This window comes from Crocodylus siamensis, chromosome 4 (genome assembly GCF_052110815.1).
Source record: "Crocodylus siamensis isolate JL-2025a chromosome 4, ASM5211081v1, whole genome shotgun sequence".
Lineage (NCBI taxonomy): Eukaryota > Metazoa > Chordata > Crocodylia > Crocodylidae > Crocodylus > Crocodylus siamensis.
In genome coordinates, this window is record NC_143398.1 from 199,092,803 (window position 1) to 199,120,119 (window position 27,317).

At 39.8% G+C, this 27,317-nt stretch overlaps 1 protein-coding gene across 3 annotated transcripts in view; it reads left to right on the top strand.

The window, feature by feature from the left end:
• ZNF385B (zinc finger protein 385B) overlaps positions 1-27,317 on the top strand; it is a 334,199-nt gene that overhangs the window by 101,416 nt on the left and 205,466 nt on the right. The window contains exon 1 of one of the 3 annotated variants that reach the window (XM_090045312.1): positions 12,853-12,973. The exons of the other annotated variants lie outside the window; for them this stretch is intronic. Coding sequence (XP_089901438.1) covers positions 12,925-12,973 — 49 coding nt within the window. The 5' untranslated portion in view covers positions 12,853-12,924. Of the gene's footprint in view, positions 1-12,852; positions 12,974-27,317 lie in introns of those variants that run through there. 3 annotated transcript variants of the gene reach the window in all.

Here is a 27,317-nt window from a genome sequence, read left to right on the forward strand (position 1 = left end):
TCCTCTGGACTCTCTCAAGCTTCTCCACATCCTTTTTGAATTGTGGAGCCCAAAACTGGATGCAGTACTCCAGCTGCGGCCTCACCAAGGCCGAGTACAAGGGGAGAAGGACGTCCTGGGATTTGCTCGAGAAGCATCTATGGATGCAAGCCAGCGTTTTGGTCGCTTTACTAGCCACAGCATCACATTGGAGGCTCATGTTCATCTTGTGGTCAATGATGCCCCCCAAGTCTCTTTCTTCTGTAGTGCTATCCAACGTAGCACTGCTGAGCCTATAAGGATGCTGCAGGCTTTTCCTCCCAAGGTGGAGAACCTTGCATTTTTTGGTGTTAAACACCATCAGGTTCTCATCCGCCCATTTGCTGAGCTTGTCTAGGTCAGCCTGGATCACCGGCCTATCTTCTGGCGTGGATGCTTTGCCCCAAAGTTTGGTGTCATCGGCGAACTTGGCCAGTCCACTCCTGACTCCAGTGTCCACATCATTAATGAAGATGTTGAACAGGATGGGTCCCAGGACAGAGCCTTGAGGGATCCCACTGGTCACGGGGCACCACGATGAGTGACTGCCATCAATTACAACCCTCTGAGTCCGACCACGGAGCCAATTTCCCAGCCAGTGGATCATGGTGGAGCCAAGGCCACAACTGGCCAGTTTGGCCAAGAGGTGATCATGGGATACCAGATCAAAGGCTTTTTTGAAGTCAAGATATATGACATCAATCTCTTCTCCCTTGTCCAGGTGATAGGTCACCTGGTCATAGAAAGAAATGAGATTGGTCAAACAAGACCTACCCGCAACAAACCCGTGCTGGCTATCCCTTAGAATGTTAGCCTGGGCCAGTCCATCAAGGATGGCCTCCTTAATAAACTTTTCTAAGATCTTCCCCAGGATAGAAGTCAGGCTAATGGGCCTGTAGTTAGCCGGATCCACTCTCCTCCCTTTCTTGAAGATCGGCACCACATTGGCCTTCTTCCAGTCTTCGGGCACTACACCAGAGTGCCAGGAGTTTTCAGAGATCCATGCCAGGGGGTGGGCTATGATGCTCGCCAGCTCCTTGAGTACCCTGAGGTGCAGATTGTCAGGGCCGGCTGACTTGAAGGTATCCAGCTTCTCAAGGTGTTCCTTCACGAGGTCAGCATTTATGGAGGGTAGGGGATCCCTATCACCCGGATCTCCCTGTCCCATAGCAGGCATGGTTGTCCCATCGGACTGATGAAAGACTGATACAAAGTACCTATTTAATAGGTTGGCTTTTTCTTGGGCGTCAGTTGTCAGTTGCCCCATCTGGTTTAGCAGGGGTTCAACGTTGCCCTTGCTTTTCCTCCAGCTCCCCACATATCTGAAAAAGGACTTTTTGTTGTCCTTGATGCTTGAAGCTAGTTGGAGTTCAGTTGCAGCCTTGCCTTTCCTGGTTTGCTCCCTGCAGGACCGGACCAGTGCAGAATAATTCTCCTTGGAGGTGAATCCCATCCTCCATCCTTTGTAGGCTTTCGTTTTTAGCCGCAGGAGGTCCGCTAGGTCCCTAGAGAGCCAAGAGGCCTGCTGTGCCTTCTTGCTGCCTTTCCTCTGTGTTGGAATAGATTTAGTTTGTGCATTGAGGATCGCTTCCTTGAGAAGCAGCCACTCTTCTTGAACTCCCATCTCCCTGGGGTCATGGTCCCTGAAGGCCTGACCGACAAGCCTCTTGAGCTTGTCAAAGTCGGCTTTTCTGAAGTCAAGGACTTCTGTGTTGCTGACTGACTTGCCAGCTTTACGGTGGATGGTGAAGGTGATCAGCTCGTGGTCGCTGTCACCCAGCTTCCCATTGATCACTAGGTCGCCGATTAGGTCGTCCCACGTAGCCAGTACCAGGTCAAGCAGCGCTTTGCCTCTCATTGGCCCATAGACTTCTTGAGTCAGGTAGAGGTCATCCACGCACGAGAGAAAGCTTTGCGACTGCTCGGATTTTGCTGAGTGATTTTCCCACGAGATGTCCAGGTAATTGAAGTCACCCATGACAACCAAGGTCCCGGAGCAAGCGGCCTCAGTCAGTTCCCGGGTGAACTCCTGGTCAAGCTCGGGACTTTGAGTGGGAGGTCTGTAGTAGACTCCCACTGTTGTGTCCCCTGTGCTGTTTTTCCCATGAATTTTTACCCAGAGGGTCTCTAGCTGTCCATGCCGGTTGCCAACATCAGCTTGCAGGGACATGTAGCTTTCCTTCACATAGAGAGCTACACCCCCGCCCCTTTTGTCAACACGATCCCTCCTGTACAGGGTATAGCCCTCTATACCCATGGTCCAGTCGTGGGTGGAGTCCCACCGGGTCTCCGTTATCCCAATGACGTCATAATTCTTTGCACTGAGCAGGAGGACAAGCTCCTCCTGCTTGTTACCCAGGCTCTTTCTAAACTCAGTGATATTTTCCTGAATTGTCACCACTGGTTCCTCAAACCCTTGGAAATCCTGGACACGGTCTTCCCAAAGCTTTTTCCAGACACTGTTCGTTCATTGTTTTGGAAGCAACTTCATCCCAGGCGCTTGAAATGTTATCTGTTGCCTTGAGGATATTGTAACCTTTCTAAAATTCTTATAGGGTCAGAGCACTCTCTCCATCTGTAGTCCTGACTGCCTGAGTGAATGTTTTCCTTATGTAATAAGCCTTAAAGGTAGCAATGACTCCCTAGTCCATCGGTTGTAAAAGAGAGGTGGTATTGGGAGGCAGGAAAACAACTTTTACACGATCGTTGAGGTTATTAAGTGTGGTTGGATGTCATGGTGCATTGTCTAAATGAGAAGTGCCTTGTTGGACAGATTGTTCTCAGCGCAGTATTTCTCAACTGCAAGACAAAAATAATCCCTGAACCAACTCTGAAAGATTGACATTGTCACCAAGACCTTCTTGTTAGACTTCCATATGACTGGCAGACTGCTTTTAAGATACCCCTTGAGAGCCCTGGAATTTTCCAAGTGGTATACAAGCAGTGGCTTCAATTTAAAATCCCCTGCATCATTGCCACCAAGCAGAAAAGTAGGTTGAACCTTGGACACCTTAAAACCTGGCATCAACTTCTCCCTGGAAATGTAAGTCCTAGAAGGCATCCTCTACCAGAACAGGCCTGTCTCATCAACAGTGCAGACTTGTTGAGGCATATAACCCCACTCCTCAATGATTTCCACAAGTTTATTTTTATAACTGGAAGCTGCTTGGGTGTCAGCACTAGTAGCCTCCCCCTGAACAGAAATGTTACACAAGTTGTTATGCCTCTTAAATCTTTCAAACCACCCCTTACTCGCAATAAAATACTCGCAATCAGACCTCACACACAAATTTTTCTTTAAATTGTTTAAATTGAGGGCCTTCTCCTGAATAAGCAGCATACTCAAGGGTATGCGGCGTCAATTTCGATTGTATCCTCAATCGAAACAGCCTCTCCATTTGTAACATAATTGGAGCCCTACTCCTACTGAGTTTCAAAGCGTTCAAAGGAGTTGCAATCCTACCACCTTCTTTAATTTTTGTTTGTTTTTCAATATGGTCCTAACAATTGACCCAGCCAAATTCAATGCTCTACAGACTTCATTCTGGCATTCATCTGCTTCAGTTTGCTTAAGGACATCCAATTTAAGTTCCAGCGTTACGCTTCTGTACTGCTTTTTCTCAGCACTTGCAGTTACAGAGCTGGCTGCACATTTTTGACTCATGATGATTGATTTCAAGGGTCAAAATTAATTGCTAAACATAGAGCACAAAAGTTTTGAAGTTTTTGAAGGTGGCGATACAGACAACCTGGCACTAAATTGCACTATGAGGCTGTGCACTGCTGATGTACTGTGGTGATAGTATACGTTCCCTGCTGCCAGCTGTATGATGCCAGTGAGCATTATAATGTAACTCGCTGAGCACTAAGTGGAATTGGGTTTCAATGTAAAATAAGTGTTATAGCGAAATAGTGCTAAGCAAAACAGCGTTAAGCAGGCATTGCCTTAAATGGGATAAGAATCTGTAGTCTCTGTTTAAACTATACATCATATACTTGAGTCTGGATTATTTTTTGGTTCTGCAATTTACCATTCAATTTGGCTTTTAAAGATTTGCTGCCTAAGAACAGCTTAGTCCTATTGAAGTAACTTTGCGTCTTCCTGTTAATTTTAATGAGGTCAGGATTTTTCTCATTGTTTAAAAGGTTGATAACATAATTATTTTTAATAAAGCATATAACAAAATAAGAGATGATATACGTTGCATAAATAGTCCTTTGTCTATAGTGTGACAAGTCAAAGTCCTCCCTCAGTTTCCTGTTCCTTAGGTTCATGTGGTGGAATGACGACATCATAATTTCACTTACCTTCCCACTTTTAAATTTTGTGCTTCTTGAAGTTCATGGGACTGACCTGTCCCTTGAACATAACAGAAACTCCACCTACTACACCATGTCTGCTTAACAGCCCGTTTGTGACTGGGGCAATATATTTTAAATTGCAGAGCTTGGTTTAATTATATCAGATTAATTTCTAATGAATTATTAATGTTCTGTAAAATTATCCACAATGCACTGGAATTGTCTTTATGGACCTTGTGATGTTTTACAGATCTTCTTAGTGTGAATGAGAATTTTTTGTCTTCATGTCTATTTCTTCTAGAATGCAAAAGCATTTTCTGTAGAAAAATTCATAAAATATTTTGGAAGTTTGAAATCATGCTTCTGAAGCAATAAATACATTATCATATCAGTAATCTTTTAAAATTGTCTTGAGGGAAACTTTTTTTTAATTCAAAATATTCTTGCTATGGTGAGCTAGGTTGAAATGAAGAGGACTAAGTTCAATAAAAACAACTGCATAATTCTACACTTAGGAAGGAAAAATCAAGTGCATGAATAGAAATTGGAGCAATTGATTGTCAGGGTCATGACAGGAAAAGTCACAGGGGACTCATAAACTAGATATGAATCAACAATGGGGTACTGTTGTGAAAAAGGAAGTATCATGCAAGACATAGGTGGTATTTATCCTTCTCTTTTCAGGGCAGGTGGAGCCACAGCTGGAGTACTATATTTTAGTTTAATTTTAGTCACTACTCTTTAAGAAAGGTGTAGGTAGACTTGAGAGAGTCCAGTGGAGAACAGCTTCAATAAGAAATTTAATGCATGTCTGCACTGTGAAAACAGCAAAGACTGTTACAAACATGTTCTGCCCATACACTTTTGCACATGTGCTCCAAATAGAAATGTAGTGGTAGATCGTGGTCCGGAGTATTCCTCTGCATCCATTCTTAAGCCCTTGATCTGTGGTGTGGTATGCTTGGACATGATCTGGCCAAGACCTCCTGCCACCACAATGTAGGTACTCTGTAAAAAGACTGTTCTGAGTGTTCTGGCATTTGCTTTTGAAAGGAGGAGAAACAACCTCTCAACCACCAACAGGAAAGAGAGGAAGCAGTTGCTAGTTGTGGGGAAAGGCAAAAGACTGAAAGTTAAGAGACTTGTGACATCTGTGGATCTGTGGCACAGGCTCAGATTTTGGACATCCTAAGTTCAGGGTCTTCCAAAGATGTCGTAATAGCCAGTTATTCAAAAGAAATTAGTTGCACAGTGTTTTCCAGATTGTTCCTAAATTTGCAGGTTGCTTTTTCAGTGATCTGGCAGAGATTCTGTTTAACCTTTGGGACCCTGCTTGACTTATCTTTTTTTCCAGGCATTTATTAATCAGGGTGACTTACTGAGAAAAATGATGCATCTGGATGGGGGTTGTGTAGTCTTGGTACATTTGCTATTGGAGCAAAGCGTAAGAGGTTGTTTTTTTTTTTTCTTAATGTATTTTTTTAACTCTATTTTTTAGTTTTGTGCACAAAAGCTTCCATTAAGAGTTGTTCAAAGCAAATTTTCAAATTATGTTGCAAGGCTTTAATGAAGCCTTTAAAACACTGAGAATCTTTGATAAAAGGCTGTATGGAAACACAAGACATTCGCATCTTTATTTTTTTATTCATTGAATTCTGAATGGAATGGGCTTCTTCTCTGGAAAGAAGCAACCGAGTTCTCTTTATTATTCCCCTTCATCACATACCTGCATTTATTTTGAGCAGTCCTGTGAATAGGAAGTATAAATGTCACTTCTGTTGCTTTGCTAGGCAGCTGAATTAAGTTTTGAGCAGCTTTCTGAAGTTATCTAGTGAATATATTTTGGAACTATTCCAGATAATGCAAATTTACTTTTAGGAGGAGCAAAGGTAATGCATCAAACAACATTCTTCTAGCATAAATGAGACTCTCGTTTTAATTGGCTTAAAACCAAGGAACATTAGCTGGAGTCATTAACATCTCTCTTTAGATGTGACCATTGCTGATGTCCTTTCACTAGTAAGTGCCACTGAAGCTAGCAACCAGGGTAATCAAAAATTTCATGGGTAATAAATCTCAACCATGAAAATAAAACATTTTAATGAGAACAAAAACCTCTTGAATGCTGGTAACCCTGGGAAAAACAAACTCTTGTAGGAGGAACAAGCCTAAAAAAGAACTTAATTGTTCTCACGGTAAGAGGTAATGGCCGTACTACAGAAAAATTTTGAATTGTTTAGGAGCATTTCAATAATGAACATAGCAGAGAAGATAAATTAACTCCTAGGTAGTGTTGGAATGTGAAAAAGACTTGAAGGATGTAGCTAACTCAAGGAAATACCTGAATGCATGAATATGTCCCAAGGAAACATGAAAAATTAATAAAATGCAATGTTATAGAACTTAAACATAAAAAGAAATCAAATATCACCATATAGGTTTATAAACATAGAACTGATTGAAAGCCTATTCTATACCTGGGCTTTCAAGGGTAAGACATGGCACATGACTTACTCTATCATTAAAAACCTTGTTCAAGTCATGATTTGATTTACAAAGTGAATGACTTAATTTTAAAATTTATTTTTTCCGTTTGTTAAATCAGCAGTGTTCTCAAATATATATACATTTTTATACACAGTTATGTGTATTGTATTAACATATGCAAATACTTTTTAAAAAGTTTAGGATCAATAGAGGTGACCAGTTGGTGCATAATTGAAAGGGGCAAGGCATAAGAAATAGTAAAGTAATGTCTGTCTGAGTGGTATTTGAAGGTTTAAGCAAATCGTAGAGAATAATGACAGCATTCATAATCATTGATGAGGTACTTTGATACTCTTTTTGATATGGGCCATGGAATTCAGCAAAATTGGAAAAGAAATAATAAATCATTTGAAAGGTGCACAGTACTCAAATTGCATCTTGGGGCTGATCAAAAAGGCCCTGAAAATTTATGGAGCTATGTTATGAAAAATGTCAAACTGTCATTCAGATTTTTCATTATATCTTATTTTCATTATGATAATTTTCCATGTTTATGTAGTCATCTCTGTTTTGTATTACATTTATGAATGAGATAAGATGTTTTGTGTGTGTGTATTTCACCAATCAGAGACATTACTAGGTGGATAACAGTAATCTACCCAAAAGCAGCCAACCTAGTTTTCCTTTCTGCTATGACAGGCAGACTTGCTGCCAAATTCATAATTTGTTCTATTCAGGGGTTATACAGCCCTCATCACTGTTGAATCTGAACACCTTCCAGAAGTATATTATGAGATGTGACTAGCATCTGTTGTATGTGGTTCCTCTCTTCCCTGGCTCTTGTAGAAGCTGAGTAAGATTTTAAAAAATCTATATACACACTGTAAGATGTGTTTTTTATTTTGTTTTACTTAAGCAAAGACAAGATTGAAGTTACCCAGGAAGTCTTTGTTTGATATTATTTTATACCATCATATTTTGTGACAAGTCAGTGGTTTTGCATAATGTCATATCTCAGGGGTACCCCATAGTTTATTAGTATGATATTTGAGTAGCACATGTTCTCAGTTTTTATTCAGGTAATTTTAAGTGAATGTCTTTAAATTAAGCAAGCAATATATACTAACTGGAAATGAGTCCAAAGAACAAGGTGAATAACCACAATTGTTATATTATCTACAAGCACTCAGCAAGCTGTGCATGTTTGATTTACTTTTTTATATTTTTACAGTAGTCACCTTCTGACTGAAGTGGCAACTTCAATATTTGATAATGAGATAGTTGTAGTAGTACAGGATCCAGTTTTGCCAGGCTCCATAAAAGCTCAAAGTATAAAACAATCCCCATCTCCACAAAACTCAGAGTGTAATTTAAAGCCAGATTCAATAACTGTGGAATTACAAGGAGTTGGCTGGAACAGGCAAAGGGAAAACAAGGTAAGCAGCAATGAGGAAATAACAGGTATTACTTAGATCAGGTATGTGTCCAACTAGATGATGTTTCTTTGTCAGCTCTTTATAATTTCTAAGTAACAAGTAGATAGGATAAGTGTGTGAAGCTGCCACTGGCCATCTAACAAGTCACTGGGAGATGGCAGTTTCTTCAGAGCAGAAATGGACTTTAAAGAACTTTTAAAAAAAATCAGAAAAGTGTAAAGCTATGCAAATTAGTTCCCAGATCGTGTGCCACATGTAAGAGGAAGCATTAGTATTTTTGTGGTAAAAGCAGCCTCACATTATTGGCAGAACAAAGGTGTGCCTATTAAATAGGAAGAGACTACTTTGTACAACTCTTAAGGACAGGTACAGACATTACACATGAACTAGAATAACTGCCCAGAAACTGGTCTACATCCATAACAGAAGTTCAGCACATTTAGACTCGTTGAAAAATGGCAGAACCTATTCTAAGATGGGCCTAGATTGATGTGCACTCCAGCGTAATAAATTTAGGTTAGATTGGTGCATTGAACTTCAGTACCAGATTCTTTATTGATTCATGTTAGGTCACTGTCCCCCCTAGCAGGCACCTTTTCAGTTCCCTGCTAACTTCCCCTCACAGGGAACCATGCTAGCACTTGCCCCACACTTGGCTGCTCCATCTGATCACCTAGCGGGCCCCATCCCCAGGCTCTCACTGAGCTGAGCCAGCAAAGCCTCTGTCTCTAGTCCTGTCTGCGCTGAGCTGTCAGCATCAGCTGTCAGGGAGGAGAGGAATGGAGACTTCTGCCATAAAAGCCCAGCAGGCAATTGGGGCTGATAATAGGTAATGGTTAAAGCAAAGAGAAGTTGGTATGTTATGTCAGCCTTTCAGTCCAACCATTCCTTCAATTTAGAGAATAGGAAGCTGGGTATGTTTGGGACCTATCACTGGCTGCATTTCAGGCCATTGCGGCCTTTACAGTTTGTTACACCTGTTAGTTTATTTGTGCTTTCATCCAGATTTTATGATGCTGCCCATCACTAGATTATCTAAGCAATACTTCCATTCTTTTGACCACAATTTTATTTTCAGTTTTTTTCCCCTTGCATTTAACTGAACCTGATCCTGACATCTGTTACATTGGTTAGGCAACCAGGGGAATAGCAGTGCAATTTAAAATTAATGAAATAAAAATGGTGAGGCAGTTAGAATCAGAACATACCATTGACAAGTGGCAAAGCAAAGTAGATGTTGAATGTACAGCCAGTGTACATATTTGCATAAACCGGGAACCAGCGTTGAGAGGAATGTGCCTCAGGGATATACTAGCAATATCTGAAAGAGTCAGAAGGACAGTTTATTGATTTTATTCTTATCTTGATGACCCTGTAGTTTGAGTTAATGGTTTTTAAGCTTGACTGAAGAGTTACGGGACAGCCCTGTTTGTCACCAGTCAAGGAGAAAGGAGAGTAATTTAAAGCTGAAACACAAAACCAGCATTTTGTCCAATATGTAAGACATTAATACAAAATTTAAATTTTCCCACATAGCTAGGCAAGTGTACAGCAAGCACAGTACTTTCTATGCCTAGCTTCCTATAATAAGAGACCTGAGGAAGAATGTCTTATGTTAAAAAAACATGTCTAATTTTATCCCAGCTACATGATTGGTCCAATAAAAGATATCAGTCTGAGAAATCCTCCTTTTTAAAGACATAATAGCGTAGACAAGGGTCATCTGATACAGTATCATTTATTCCTAGTTAATATAAATCCTTGATAAATTGGTTACTGTACTCTGGAAAAAAGATAATAATTAATCAAAAAGCCAGTTTTTTATTTATTGAGGTATTCTTGGTATCCCTGTTAAGAAAGAAAATACCTGCGTAATACACATATGCATGTAGAACTCTATCTGCATTAAGTACAAAGCAGGGACTGCAATAGTACCTAGCTCTAATGTGGAAAGTACAAGAGGAGAAATATTATTCTTTGCAGCAGTTCATGAAAGTTGTCATAGTTCCAGTGAAGTGAAGAATAAGAGTAATGATGCTGAATTGTTTCTAGCAAATTGTAGGGCCAACTTTAGTTCTTACCCTGCACGTGGCACAGTGATTTCAACTTCATTAATGGTGAAACCAGTAAAATCAATACTGTAGTTCTTGGTTTCTTTGGGTTTTTTAATTGTTGGCGGTTGAAGGAGTCAGAAATGGAAGATCAAGAGACACAAAAGGATGACATAATTACAGCTCTTGAACCAATTGTGTCTGTCTTGAGAATGAAGATTGTTGATCTGAAAAAAAAAATGGGACCCATTGTTTCACCATAAATAAGGTATTTGCTAGTTGCTCTTAAGACAGCTTCTCTAAGAATATTTTTACCTTTGCCCACTTCAGAAGGTGAGGTGTTTCTTAGATGAACAAAATTTAATGCAATCACCACTTTATTAAGCCAGACCAGCAGCCCTAATTCCGAAGCTTGCAGCTGACAAAAAGGCCCAGAGCAATAATTATATATTTTTCATGTTTCATAATGGAAAGCTATTCAGCACAACTTAGGGAAGAGGAAAATTCTGCTTAAGGTTAGGGCATTTTGTCCTCACAGGAGTGCTAAATACCCCTACAAGAGTCATTTTTGCCCTAAGGTTTATAACAAATTCCAGTATCTCATGGTTGTCTTCATACACATGGCTAGTGCATGTAAGCATGTTTTTCTGTTATAATTAGCATCTGCGTCTGTGCGCTACACATACCTGTAGCATCTTGCATTTAATTTTAATTGTAAACACTTCAGGGAAGGCCTGGCACTCCCCTGCTTTTTGAATCTCAGTGGAATCAGTATTATTTTAAGTACTTATTTCACCCTCCTAATGGCAGTTGCATGCTAGATTAGATCCAAAGCAAATACAAAAATAGTATAGAATTACCTTTTAAAGTTGAATACCTGAAATATATGTATGAATTCTTTGTTTGGTTGTGCCACTCCTTCCCCCATTCACATATTTGTCTTTTGCCTTTCCATTTTGCCTCTGGTATGATGCTTTCTTTTTTTTTTCCTGGTCCTTTCAGGCATCCATGGTTCATTAGGTTAAAACATCATTATAACATCCTATTTTTCAGTCAGCTAAACAAAAGAGCTTTTCTACATTCTCTGTATTTTAACGTAGTTGTGGGAAAATAACTCCTGTATTTGAACACCTTAACTTAGCTTAAATCACTGCTCTAATAACACATTTTTTTAACTTAAAAAAATAACTTTCACTGCAATAAGAATGTTCACATATGAAGAGTGGGGGCTTATGTTTATATTGGGATAGCTAAAATTAGTTTCAGTTCAGTTTTTTAATAAACTTTCCTATATAAACAAAACATGAATTGCAAACTGGGGGAAAGTCATCATTACTCAGAAAGCTGCCCAAAAAATGGGAGGTAGGATTAAAGGCTTTAAAATCTGATTTTATTTTTTGAGAATTAGATTAATATAGTTAATAATGGGATAACACATGGGTGGTTGTTGATGAGTCCATTTTCAAGTCTGCATTGATTCTTCTGGTCTGAATGCCTGGGTGTGGAGGAGCAGTGTCAGGGTATGCAGTGTTAATTATTTCTATAGCTAGTTGTAATGCAGAAGATATTTTTGTCAGAGTAGCTATAAATAGAGCAAATAAAAGATGGTGAAGTATGTATGTGTGTGTGTTGCTTGCTTGTTTTATTTTATTTTTGGTTTTGTTTTCTCCCTTCTTTAGCAACCAAAGATTTAGACTGTAAATTACCATCTCTTACTCTACTTCCTAAACTGTCAAACAAGCTTACCATGTATGCACTGATCACATGTTTAAAATTCAGATAAGTAATTGATTATTACAAAAAAGTAATTGATCATTTTTAACATGAAATCATCAGGAAAAAAATATCTTAAAGAATGGAAATCTTAATGAAGTCTTTTAAATAGATTATCCTTAGTTATTTAATTTTTTAATATTTTAAACCATGGTATTTCAGGTTGACCGTTTAGTCATAGGAATGATTGCTTTAATTCCTTCTTTTGGGGATCTTTGTGCAGGACACATTCTTAATAGGCTATAATCACTTCACACATCCTGCAGTGATCTTGGCAAGTAGCTATTAGCGATATAGATGGCAACTTTCCCTTGCAGGTTCATAGATACAGACTTCATGAGATTTTTTGCTTCTATTTTAATGCACTAGGAGTGCGCACTAAATTTAGATCTCCTGTCTATTACTAGAGGTAACTGCTCTTCTACAGATTGTGCTATATTTAGTCCCTGCTTCTTCCTGTCAAGCAGTAGAACTTGAAGCTTGCACTTGTTTAAACAGTAAGTCTAGGTGTATAAGACTACAAATCATCATTGATATCCATGGGTGTTTTTCAAATCTATAATTTAGACCTTTTCTATATTTGATAATATTGAGTTAAAATAGCATTTTTTCAGTACAGCTGTGTGTGAAATCAGACACTCGTTTATACTGGTGTTTAGGGTCACCCTTGAGGGTTATCCTCAGTTAGCCTAAGCCATGCACACTGCCCTTCTCTTCATATATCATATTTTATCGCCTGCATCAAAACTGTTTACATTGCATTGTTTGCTTGCAAAACAGCTATCCTTCTTGGCTGGCTGCTTCTTTCAGGAGAGGAAGTGGGATACAGAAGAGCAAGAAGTCAGGAACATGAAGTTATGGGATTACTGCTGTCAGATTTCCTGTGTTTAAGACCTTCATGGCTCTGTAAGTTCAAAATCATGGAAAGGCAACGGTTGGTTGAAAAGTGATGGTATATGAACATTTCAACAGAGGCTTCCAGCACTTAGGTTAGTGGGTGTTAGAGGTTTGTTGTATATGAGTTTAGTGGGTATGAGCTTTACAAAAAACATGGGGATCGCTTTACCTATAGCTTTAGACATAGTCTGTGCTTCATTTTTAGTGTTGGAAACAGAGCCAAACTCATGATATAAACTTAGTATAATGATCAAAACCAACTGAGTTACACTGGAGATGAGTTCCACATTTATGCATATTAATGTACTATCATTCAAAGAAGGCTGAGCTCTCAGGAACAAAAAAACCTCTTATAACAACTAGAAAGAAAATATATTAATATGTTGTAATTTGTCTGACATTAACAATCTGCCATGAAGAGTTCTGATAGCTGTCAGCAGCAGATGTGACTACAGTAACACAATACATATAGCATTTACCATGACATCTTGGTTTAAAAAATGGTTGAGATTTGAGGACATTTTCTCTTGCTGATATTTTTTATGTGTTTGAGTAACGCTAATCTATAATCTTCAGTTTGGGCCTATGGCCAGTTATTGATGGAAGATATTTTTACTGAAGGAAACTTTCTAGGTCTGCCTATGAAAAGGCAAGGAGTCGTGTCCAAAAGTAGTTGAGATCACCAGGGAAGAGGCATTTTGATACCAGTAACATTGCCAGTCTTGGTTTAATTCCCTTTTTGCATAGGGTTCTATTTTTGTGTGGAAGATTAATGAGAAGGTTGGCACAAAGCTGGTTTGGTTTTACCTAGCATCCTCAGGTTTCAATCTGATTTTAACCCTGGTTGTAGTACAAATCAGCACTTGTTTTAGTAGTCAGTCTTCTCTTGGCAAAGGTCAAAGACTAAGTGCTCATGTTGATTCTCTGATTCAGTTGCAAGTTGTTGCCCTGGTTGCAAACTTTGGCAGGATAGACAACATAAGATTTGTGTGGCCTTGTTTGTTTCTTTAGGATAGGTAAGAGTAAAATATTGGGGTGCTGTTTATATGCCCTGGAAGTATTGGTTCTATTCTATCACGATTCTTAACCAGTATATATTTTTAGGCATTTTAAAGAGTGGTTTAGACTTCAGTGGTATCAATAGATCAAAGATGTATAATGCAGACTTGGCTTTCTTGGTGTCTTGCTAGTCTGCAGTTTAGGTGAGGATAGATGGTAGAAATTCAACCCAAACAGGACTAAATTGGTGCTAACTGACTGGAGGCAGCACTATTGATTCTTGCCCCCCTCAATTGGGAGAGTTTACCTGGAGTTTATTAACAGGGAAGTCCAGGAATCTTGATGCTTTAGGATGTGTAACTGTTGGGATTATCCCTGAATTTTGGTGGAGGTTTGTGATCTTTCTCTTAGTGTCTGATGTGTTTTTAGAATCCATGTTGTATTATTGCAATGGGTTGTACATGGGGCTACAACTGAAGCTGGCTTGGGAACTTTCTTTTAAATTTGGAATGAAACATCTCTCTCCGTCTCATTTCTAACAAAGGGCATATGGCGGCAGAGCCTTGTGGCATATGTTAGTGTCCAGTTTATTTCCATGTACAATTCAATGTGTTCATTTTAAGATGGAACGACCCACATAGTCTATGTTCTATATATTTGAAAAGAAATCTCTCTAATTTTGGATCTTAGCAATCAGGGTTTACCTGCACCATTCACTTAATGGAAATTTATGTCTGGAAGCTCAAGGGACCATATATTCTGTCAAGTTGCAAGTGCAGGCACTCGTTCCTTCTGTTGATCTGAAAGAGCCCAAGTTCTTTGACCTAATTATTTCCATCGGCTTTTCCTGACTGAGGTGATACTTTAAATTGTTACTAATATGTATTTCATTTTTGTTTTCTATACAAATTTTATCAGTAGGCGGTAGTTATTTCTACTTCTCTATGTTAAACCAGAGCCCCACGGCCCAGATGACTGGTGTAGGGTTTTTGGGGCTCCCCACATAGCTGGATATTTTGTGGCAGGACAAGTGGTGGCAGTATTAACCGCTGTGGCTCTGGCAGCTGCCAGACCAATGAGGTTCTGAAACAGCTTCCCAGTTGGAAGTGGGGTACAGGATTGCAACAAAACTAACTGGTACAGGGGTGGCCATTGGAGCTGTGTCATCTGGCCTGTGGGACTCCCTGTTATGTCCAGATATTTGGTGTTAGGGGAGCAGTGGCAGTTTTAATTGCTGTAGCTTCAGGGGCTCTGGCACTTAACACTGCTGCTACTCATCCTACCATCCAATTTCCTGACTCACGTGGCGCCCCGTCGGCTGGATGACACAGCTCCAATGGCCACCTCTGTACTAGTCAGGTGTATTTGACCTAGAAATACCTAAATATATCTACACTGTAAAAGTAGAGCTTTACCTTTTAAATGATTGCAGCGAGTTTAGAGAGTTTTTCTACAAAGTCATAAACTAAGACACTTGTGTTAACTAATTACAATATAATATTGTATTCAAGAATAAAATGCAATGCTGATCTGTTGTCCCAAAATACAAATACTTGTGTATTTAGGGAGGTGGAAGGGGCAGTAAAAAAAGACAGTCCGCTACTGTTCAGCTATGTTAAATTAAGTTGGTATGATCTGGCTTGCACACTGCTCTGTACAGGTACAATAGCATAGCCTACTGGTGACTACAGTGGAGCATCAAACAGAAGTCCCGCCAAGTAGAATAGAAGTCCCATCAAGTCAGTGACTTTCAGATCTGGCCCTTAGCTTTTCCGAATAATAAAGAGTTAAGCTTCAGGTAGCAAAGATAGATACTGCGGTAGCTAGGAGGATGAGAAAGGAAAGGAGCAGCACTGTCGCCCTAAATACTCTCTTTGCAGGTACTATACCTCCAATTTAAGATATTTTTGCAAAAGTCCTGTTAAAAACTAATAAAACTTTTTCTTCTAAGTCCTTAATTGAAATGTTTCAGAATCCAAATGTAGCATTATTGCTGATTAGAGACCCCAAGTACTGTTAAATACTGTACAATATAGACAGACAAAGAGACAGAGAGAGTTTTCATTTTAACCTTAGGCTCTGCTTGGACAAACTGACTTGTTAAGAATTTTTGTGACCTATTTGCTGGCATTGTTTTTTAAGTGAATCTTCAGTAGAAAATGATATAGGACAAAGGTATAATGTCCTGTTTTTCTTATCATAGACATTTTGAGTGGAGGGAGAGCCTGGTCTATACCTTGTAGAAGATGTATTTTATTTATGCTCTGGCACTAGAAGGTGTTTTTATTTTTTCTTTAGGTAGATTTATTACATTCAGAGCTCTGCATGGGCTCCACCTGGTGGCCAATAAAGCATCTGAAAATGGCTGCGTTAGGCATGTTCTCCTTTTCATTCAAATTTTGGTCTGTCTGTTTTTGTGTGAATTAGCCGTACTTTTTGCAAGCTTGCAAAATGCTTTCTCTGACAGTAGTTACTTTCTCCCCAACTCACATTGCCAGCAACACTTAACAGCTTGCAGGATTGATCAGAATTAGGTTTAGATTTTCTATCTAAGTTAAAGCCAGTTAGAAATGGTCTAAGTAATTGAAATGGCCATATTTAGTAAGATTTTGGCTCAACAGTTCAAAGTGTGTTCTATTTGTATGGCTTAAAAATTCCAGCTTCTGTAAAATGTTTTAAAATTACAAAGAATTTCAGGAAGAGTGAAGAGCTGTCCCTCCCTCCCCTCTCACACTGAGAACTATGTTGTCAAAGGGGAGGAGAGTTGCAAATCTACGTCTGTAGTCTAGAAAACAAAATCTGGGTATGCAGATGAGGCAATTCTAGGTGACAAGATAAAGTGGCTTGAAAATAGTATCAAAAAATACAATTAAATGACCTTATTTACTATTAAAATGCTTAAAATATTTCAAAGAGAATAACTAAACAAATATCCTTACAAACAATAAGATATGAGAACACACTGCCGCTTAGCCATTTTCAGATCTTCCAGAAAAAGTATCTTGTATAAATAAAGAACACTGTAAGAAGCTTAGAGTTCAAATTTCTAGGATCAATATTTTATTGAGAATGAGAAAAATATATCACATATACATTGGAAATGGAATTTCAGGCAAGGATCTTATTGAACATACCATGGACTTAAGAGTATTTCAAGGTGACATAGTCACTATCTGAGAGATCCTTTTGATTTAGACCTGTCATAACATATCCTATGTGCCGTTCATATGATGTGATAGTATTCTATCAATTTAAGAAACTTCATAAGTCTACAGATAGTCACCCAAGAAGAAAGAGCTGCTTGTATTTTCAGTGCAGTGTCCTATATGGTTCCTGTTTTTATTTTCATCAAGGGCCATATTGTCATTTGGGTTGTATTCAGCCTGCACGTATCTATGAATAATTTTTAGAGAACATACTTGTGTTCACTGAAGGTTTAGCACTAAGGGCATCTTTACAAGTGCTCTGGGGGTGGGGAAGGATGTTTTAATTGGAGCAGCTCTGAAAGCCCACAGCATCTTGTGTATTCAGTGTCTCACACTTCAAAATGGCAGCAGGAGTGCTTTAACTAAAACTCATTAGATGAGCTTTATTAAAGTGCCTCCACTGCCATTTTGAAGCATGGGGATGCTGAAGAAATGAGACAGAGAGGCTACTGGAGTGTGCTAATTAGCTAACGAGTGTACTAACGTGCTGTAATTACATTGCATTGGACCAGCATCCCTGCATGTCTCCAGGTACCAAACAGTATAAAGGTATAAATTCTGACCCCAATTCTAGTATCTATACAGATGTTTGCATCTGCAGAATCCATCTGCATAATATTATGAAATTAGGAAGAATAGGAATCTGGGTGCCAAAAAATAGAACTCTGAAGTACCTTGTGTTAATTATTTAATTGCCCCTTGACTTTATTATACGAAGTTTAAACAAAAAAATGAATAAGTACCTTTTTATCACTGCCAGTCCCTTTGTAAGGTAAGATCTGCTGCTTATATGGCCAAGTGATAAAGTTTATTACAACAGACTATGGTTATTATATTTGAATGTTTTTACTCAGCTGTAGGATCCAGTACCACCTGCTTGCATAGAACCTTTAGTCTGCCTCTCAATCTTCTGTAATTCAATACTACCAGTTGGAAAACCAGAAATTATGTAATAGATGTATTTTTTTAAATGCTTCCTTTCACACCATCTGGAGAGGCACAAGCATGAAACACAATACCTAGTAGCCTTAAAATGTGTTATTAATTCTGCTTATTACAGTAGCAAATAGGATCTATCCAAGAGTGGGTGCCTATTGTACAAACACACAGTTATCAATGGTGCATTAAGATTTACTGGGGCTCTGGGCAAAAAGAAAATTGAAGGCCCCCATTATAAACATGTACGTATCAAAAAACCTTAATAAATAGACCCATTAAAAGTTTACATGGTGTATTAATAAATAAAGCACAACATGCAATGTCAAAATTAGCTATTCAGTTTTACCACACACACAACTGAAGAAAACAAATGACTCAGATGCATGGGATTGCCATAAATGTATAATAATATGAAAGGAAAGATAGTTTAGGTCGTATAGACTCTTGTTTGAATATTTTTTTAAAATACACATTTTACATTGTACCTACACTATGGTAAACTACTGCAAGAATAATACATAGCCATTCCTATAGCCTCAAGTATAAGTCTAAGAATAACATTAGTGATTCTTGCAATTAAAATAAAGCAGTAGACCTACACAATACATTTCATTTTTTTATCTTTCCAGAAACATTAAACATATACTAAACTTAATATATTGTAAAGCTCTCTTTTATATACCTATTACACCTGTTTTTAATGCATAATTATGTAACCAAAATGTATAAATATATTGATATATACATACATATATAGACACACATAATGTCTCTCGCTATATATACCAGTATCTCTTTCTATATAGATATCTATACAGATGTATACATACACACACACACACAATCTTTCTGTCTATATATAAGTATCACTCTAGACAGACAGATCTATGTCTAATCACACCCTGGAAGAGCTCCTACTTCCCCACACAAGATGCAGACCCCTTTCTATTGGCAGCCTTAATCCTTGGGAAGAAGGGAGACCAGGATTGGGATCCTTTCAGGCACAGGGACGGGAGAGAGACAGATTAGCTGGGCAATGAGTGGCAGGGATGGTGGGGATCCTTGCCTCACCCTGACCATCCCTACAGAGCAGTCAGACAAGTTCCCAGCCACCACCCCTGCCAGCTGTCATGTATTTAACATGCAGTGGAGCTTTAAGACTTTGCAGGACTTTCCCCTGCAGGCTGGGGAGCATGGCAGGTCCCTGCCCCAGGGGCCTCTGATTGGCAGGGGCCCATGGTCCCAGGCTCCACGGGTCTGTGCGTTAATCTGTCCCTGAGAGTAGTAGGCAGTCTCTGACCCAAAGATTTAAATTAAATAAAAAAGACAAAGGGTAAAGAAAAGAGTTGCAACATAAAAGCATAGTGAACAATGGAGTGGCAGCAAAGATCACCCTTGGGGTGACCTTGTTAATTAGGGAGGTGTATGCTAAGTGGAAAGAAAAGGCAACAGAAAATTGAAAGGGAGAGGATAAGTGGGACAGAAACTGGGAGAACAGGGGCAAGAGGATGGAGGGGAAAGGATATGAGGGTCATTTTTGGTATAAGGTTAGGTTGAAGAAATGGTGAGGGTGGAGGCCACTGTAAACAGTGCAGAGTAGCAGACATCTCCCTGTATGCTGACAGAAATGGATTTCATTGCACTGCCAAGCTTCAGCCAGTTTAGTTTCATAACGCTCTTCTTCTCAGTAGGTAGGATTATATCCATGTCTACAGCTAGGAACCTAGAACACAAACATTAAGTGACTTGATCAAGACCATATTGAAAAAGTCTGGCGGAGCCAGGAACAAGTCACAGACCTCCAGCCCTGGGACTGAACATCAACTCATTCTTTGTCTTTACAATGTTCCCCTTTCTGGCCTGTTATCATGCCCCACCTGTCTTTTCTGGAACTTTTACTCAGTGTAGATAAATAATTTTGGCTCTGTGCCCATAAAGATTTTAACCTTTAAAGACTATGAATAAGATAGCCTATTGTGGTGTCAATGTTTGGAACCAAAATGGGGCTGCTGTTCTTTTCACATACGCCACCAACAAAACATCAGAGGATAACTTTTTGTCATTACTAGCATAAATGAATTTGAACTCGGTGGCTCTGCTCCATCATCCATTGACTGAGTCTGCTAGTCTCCCAAAATGTCCTATCCCTGCCTTCTATTTAAACTTTAGTTGAATCAAACTATAGTCAATCTACTTTAAAATGTATACTGCAGAAATCGGAACATCTATTGATGCTGTCTTTGCTATATCCAGATGCTATTTTTTTTCTTTTTTGAATGTAAAACTCCATTTTGAAAGTTCCCCAAGGAGAAAGAATAGGACTCTTTTAATGAGATGGTCCCTAATGCATGGGATTAACATCATCTAAGTTCCTGCCAGTTTCTCTTGTAAGTTACCTGAATGTGATTTTTGTTTCTTATGGAATCATGTTGTTGACATTACTGTGCTGTTTTTTTCTGCAGACAATGAACTTTTTGGCATGGTACTCCTTGAAAACACTGTCCATGTATTTTTTTTTCATGCCTAAGCTTCTTAAAGTTATCAGAAGGATTTGAACGCATTTTCATACTACATTACCATTCAAAAGGCAGTCTTTTATAGACTTACTTTTTCATGTTTGTGCAGGTGCCTTTCTAATTTTTTTATTATCAATCTGACATTTTTTGTGACTGTAACCTTCTCTGTTTCCATTTATGTCATACGAATTAATGATTGCTTTGCTAACTCCTATTATTCCTTAACACCAGTGAGAGGCACATGCTGATAAAATAACAATTTATCAGCATGGAACTTCTTATTCTTACTCTTCCAAAACTTGCAGTGTATTATTTTCATATTTCTGATGTCAAGGGGGGCGAACTTCAAAGTAGTTATAGAGTTCCTTTCAAAGTATTCATAAGCGCCAAACCTAATACTTTCCTTATACATCTGCTGCTCAAATCAGTGCTACATGAACATCAAAGGGGGGTTTCTCCCCAAAACCACAGTAATTCCCCAGTTTTTACTCCTCCTTTGTTCACCTCTGCTTTCTTCCCCCTTCAATTCCTATATCACAAAAACACTACTTAGGACAGGACCTTCTCCTTAGGGCCTGACCTCACAACTCCTTAAACCAACCATTTGAAATCACTTGCATCTGGGCTTTCAACCTCCATGAGGAAGCATCCTGCAGTCCTAGACTATGGAAAGAAGTTAGACGCAAACCAGTTTAAGTGATCAGAAACTGGTTTAAACCTGTAACAAAACAAAAGTTCGGTGCGCATAATCCAGTTTCAAAGGAGGCAAAGGGGCAGGAGGGGGATTATTTCCCCCTCCCTCCCCTCTCCTCCCTGGGACCCCAGTTGGGGTCTGCCTGGCTGGGGCACAGCAGCCCCTGTTAGGGTCCCCCCTTTTCCCGCTCCAGGGGCGGGGGTATGGCCAGATGCCAACCCAGCATGGCCCCCTGAGGTGAAGGGGGCAGGGAGGGGGGTTCCCTCCCCGCTCCATCCCCTCTCTCACTGGGGGACTGCAGCTGGGGTCTGCCAGCCCTGGCTACCGCCTCCACCACTCACCCCCAGCCAGGCAGACTCCAGCTAGGATCCCCAACAAGGAGAGGAGCAGCAAGGGGAGAGGGACCCTGTCATGGTGTCCCAGGGACCACAAGTCTCTTCCCAGTGGGGGGGACTGTGCTGCGGGCAGAGCTGCAACAACCTGCACAGGGTGGGCGGTGGCAGTGGCAGCACTATGGGGAGTTTGGGGGGCTATGGCCACCCCAAAATTTGGCATAGCCCCCTGGGGCCCCAGGGCTGCTCAAATCAGTGCTACACTGATAATAAGCTCCCTCCTTGCCCCCTTCATGTTAGGGAGCCATGCTGGGCTGGTGTTTGGCCACACTACTTTTCCCCCCACCCCTCCCACCCCCAAAAGCCTGGCAAGGGCTGCTTCCCCCCCTCCTTCAGGCATATCTCAGCTGGGGGCTCTGCAGTCCTGGGTGGGGTTTAACCCCCCCCCCCCCCCAAAAGAAATACTCAGGCGTGCCAAACCCACTCCCTCAGCCCAGCTTCCCTCCAGCCCAGACACTGTGGAAGGGAAGGGACGGCTTACTCTAGTGCCTCCTGGCCTCTGACCTGAGCCACTGCAAGTTTGTCTGGAATCAAAAGTGAATGTCTATTCACTTACTTGTTGGTTCAATTTACACAAGTTAGACTAACCTGCAAAGATTGAATAAATTCAGGCTTAGGCTTTTTGTACCCCAAGGGTACAACTTGCATTGGACTGTCACTTGACTATCAGACTATCTTATATTATACTTTCTTATACTTTCAGTTTCAGGTTATACTTTCAGTTTCAGGTCTTTAAGACAATATACGTGTGAAAGAATAACTGATTTCCTAATACAGTATAAAATATGTCCAAAGAGTCCTTTTTGAAAACTGACCAAAAGTATTGTGCACACTAGAGGAAAAGGAATAGACAAGCTTTTTTGTCTTTTATTTTTTGATAGCATCAGGGTATATACAGACTTCACTGAAACAGGGATAATATACTTCTGTTTGTCTTTGTCAGTCTCATCAACTTAGTCTTAAATCAGAAACTTTCTTGCTGTATACATGTACAGTAGGGCTGTGCAAAGCTTCAGTCACTGATTTGATTCAGTAGAGATTCATCCCAATTTGGTGGACGAATCTCCGAATTCAGATTGAATCAGGAGACCCTTTAATCTCTCCAAATCGAATCAGGACCCTCCAAATTGATTCAGAGAGATTCAATGATTCAGACATAGACACAGCTTTAAATTTTTATTTTATTTTTTTTACATACCCCAAGGTACCAGGTGGCTCGTGAATGCTGAGATGGTGGAGCAGATGGAGCACCCCACAGGAACACAGGCACACTCGGTGGTGGACCCGGAAGTGGGCCAGAAGCACTTCCAGTCCACTTCCGGATCTGCCACAGAGTGTGCAGGGGGGCCCCCCTGCCCACTGGCTTGGCAACTGGTGCCTCCTGGGTCTGGGGGAGCACCTGGGGTCCCCCCGTGGCTGATCACCAAGTACTTCCAGTCCACTTTCAGGTTCCTCTGCCAAGCATGCAGGGGGCCCTACGCACTCCTGTGGGATGTTCCATCAGGCCCACCATCTCAGCGTTCACGAGCCGTGCCTGGTACCTCAAGATATGTAGAAAAAACATTTAAAGCTGTATCAATGGCTGAATTGCTGATTCTCTGAATCAACATCCAATCTTTAGATTTGGTTTTGGCGGAATCGAATTAGGACAGTGATCCGAATCAACAAATTGAATCTCTGTCCCCTGACTCAGGCCGAATCCGAATTGAATACAGCCTGCTTTGCACACCCCTAATGTACAGTATTTACAGGGTCAGAATATGATCTCACTTGAAATCTTTTGGAATCACTAATATACATATTTATTATTAAAATTAAACAAGAAATTTTACATTAAAATAGTTTCTTTTAGGCTGGAGATATGATTTCCTTGCAACTATAATTTAAGACTGTTCTATAAATTTCCCCTTTTCTTCAGATTATGTATTTCAATTAAATTATTTTGGGTTAGAGCAAGGATAGCCATCAACACATACCAGAGAGAGGTTTGAAGGAGATAGGGGACACACAAACACTTTTTATTTTATCTCTCTCCATATTTGGAAACTCTTTTTTACAGGGATACCTAACTATAGTCAGTGTACTTTCCTTCATAAGCATGTTGAGCAAACTTAAGTTTTTCAGTATCTGAGAACTGATGTATATTACTATTTCAGGCGTTGCTAGCTCATTGTTAAAATTGAATGGCTACATAAATCTGGTACACCATGTATGAAAGATTGTTTTTGTATGATGTATAGCACAAACAGAAAATAAGTTTGTCATCTCTCATTTGCAACTGCAATAAAACAGTGACTCCCAGCATTTCTGTTGTCACCTAGAGCTGGCAGAGATGAGTTTACAGCCAAACAGGTTACAGGGCAAAAGAGCAAGTGATATAGGGTGATTAAGTTATAGACAAATTAAATTTTCTGTCTTGTTTGACATTAAATCTATGATCATAATGCCTCAACCTTTTTTTTGAGCAATGCTAATTAAAGGTTTGATATTGTTGAGGATCGTGTGCTTGCATAAAATCCCACTGAAGTCTTCAAGACTTAAAGAAGATTCTGTCTGTGAAGTTCCCTTTGCAGACTTGGCACTACCAGTGAAACTATTATGAATAATGCAAGGCCACAATATACCTGGTCATTACACTTGTATTATCTGGTGTCTGTGATCCACACCATCTCATAGAGTGAAGCAGGCTGACTCAACAAGGGGGTAGATGTGCTACCCTGTGCTCTAGGATCTGTTATTTAAACCAAAATACATTTGGTGCTCTCTGTCTCTGGTGTGAGCCTAGCACTTAATGCTATGTTAAGCTTAAAGGAAGAATTAAGACCACAGGAATTAAAATTTAATTATAATTGCATTTTGCTTGGATAAAGACTGTAAAGGCAGTGCTTGGATAAAGACTGTAAAGGCAGGAACAGTATTTTAGTCTTTCTTTTAGCATGCAGCAGGTTTCAAAATATAAAGACTTACAAGATGCATATATGTAAAAAGAAATTGTTATTGAACCTGTGGAAAGTAGATAAATGAAGGAACAGCAACAAACAGAATATAATTGCACGTAAGCACCCATAGCAAGAGTTAAGCAAAGGGTGAAACAGTGGGCAATAACTGTCATTTGTTGCCATCCGTGTTTTGTGTTTAACATATACTCTCTTTCACCCATAAGATGAGACCGAAATAACGATCTTTTCAGTGTTGGCATCTCCTACAGATTATCTAATCAGGTTTATACAAAAGAATGACTGAGGATACAAGTGGCAGTCCTTTTTGTATATTTGTAGCCTTTGCTTGAGTTGCTGTTTCTTTAGAGAAATATGGTTTCCTTGAGAATCTTTGTAGATGACATTGGGGATTTGTCTATAGAGATACAAATTTACTTAGAAATTTTTTGGGCTGCGGTGTCTGTATGCTGTATCTGCTAGTGGAGATGCATAAGCTTTTCTCATGCACACTGCAACAGCACACAGGGTGGAATTTCTGTACCCTGAACGATGACACAATTGAGAGTAGTATCAAGGCTAGTCTAATTTGCATTGGCATGAAATTATCCTCTAGAAGCAGTGGGAATACCCAGAGTGCAACGTATTTCAGCCACATCCTATTCCACACTGGCAGCCTCCCTGCACCACTATGCATCCCCCCTCAGTCTGTGGAAAGTATGATATAGGCTAAGTACAGACAATTAAAAAGCCCAAGCTGAATTTCTTGAATCTTCACAGGTTAGTCAGAGCTGTGTAGATTGAACCAATAAGCAAGTAAATAGACATTCACTTTTGATTCCAGAAATTTAGCCACATGCCTGCAATAGCTCAGGTCAGAAGCTGGGGGGGTACTAGAGTATGCCTCCTTGCTTGGCTGGAGCAGACAGCTTGAGCCGAAGCTAACCTCCCCACCCTGGAAGAGGGGTATTGTTGGGGAGGTGCAAAGCATCCTGGGATGCTGGGGGACTGTGAATTAACTTGAATCTGGAGGGGATCTGGGACACAAGTTCAATAAACTATTTTATCCTAAATCCACTAAGCTGATACTACATCCATCCAGGTTTTTCTTAAGTTTTGGCCATTTTGGAAGTGGTTTATGTTCACTGAATTTCTGTCGTGTTACAGATTTAAATAAGTTTCCTATCACTTATACCCACTAATGTATAATTTCTGTCCCTAGTGCCAGGCAGAGATTTTTCCTACAGAAAGGAAATCCTTCATTGCTCTGCAACTGCAAGTTTCTCTTACACTTGAAAGCAAAGATTATGGGCCTGGTTTGACCCATAATTTAGAGCAGCAGTTCTCAAACTTTTGCACCTTACATCCCACCAACCATTTTGTTAAAAAACCCTGGTCCCACCATGTTAAAAACAAAACCCCACTTTTTCCAAGAAGTGTATTCCTGTGGCATCCCGAGCCTGCAGGCCCCCTTCCTTTTTCAGGAATGCCACTATTTTCAGAGAAGTCCCACCTATGCGACCTTTGCGTCCTACTGATTGTGAAACACGGATTTAGAGCATGCATTCAACAGTACATACAACAGTACACACAGTCCCCCAGCATCCCAGGATGCTTTGCACCTCCCCAACAGTACCCCATACAATACAGTACATCACGGTATTTTTTCTAAAAGGAAGTTACCTTAGCTGCACCTTAATACATCTCCCACAGTCGTTTAGAATATTGAGAGATCTACCCACCATTGTTCTTCACTCTGGTTCACCTTCTCAGACACCGCTTCACATCTATTGATTGTTTTAGTTAGGAGACCATGTGTAATACACTGACAGCAGCAGTCCAGGTTTTGGGAAGGACATGCATTCATTTTCTTGTCAGCAGCAACATGCAGGATACCGATTAAGCAGGGCAGTGAGAGAAAGAAGGAAAAATTAAGGGTGAGCTTGCAGGGGTTTGAGCTTTTCATTTCAGTTTCTGAAATTCCTCCCAGTCAACAGGACTTTTACTCCAAAAAAAGTCATTACAATAAATATTGTTTCATAGAATGGAGGAACACTTTAATGTGCCCATATATGTGCTGGAACTACCTCAGCTCTCCTTTTTGAAGTTTTAAAAGGAACAGAAGGTATTTTACTCTGTGCTCTCAAAATCAGAAACACAGTTTAGCTGAACCATATATATCACATACATTCGAGTTTTCCATTGTTATCACAATGTCTTAATTCCACAGATTTATTGCACGTTATTTTTCCTCCTAGGAAAAGTGAAAATATAATATAAAGAGTTTAAGCAAAACAGCTTATTACAGATTACTTTAAACTTGAAAATATTATTTATTTACATATTTATTCCTGAAAAATGTTTTGAGAAACAAAGGTAATGACAGAAGCTGGCAGTGTGTGGGTTTTATTTGTATTTCAAGAGCCTAATTCACCACTGCAATGAGTGAGTGAAACCTTACTGAAGTCAATGGAGGTGCAGCCACTTATACCGGCAGTGAATGTATCCCTCGTATTATATAATATGTATGGCTTTCATATTGTATTTTATATTCTCCTATAATACCATGTCTTCCTGCTAGTCATTTGCAGTGAAAAGGCTTGGCACTGAACAGCAAGTATAACGTATAATATGATTTGGCACTGAGCATGCAACATCTGCCAAACTTGTC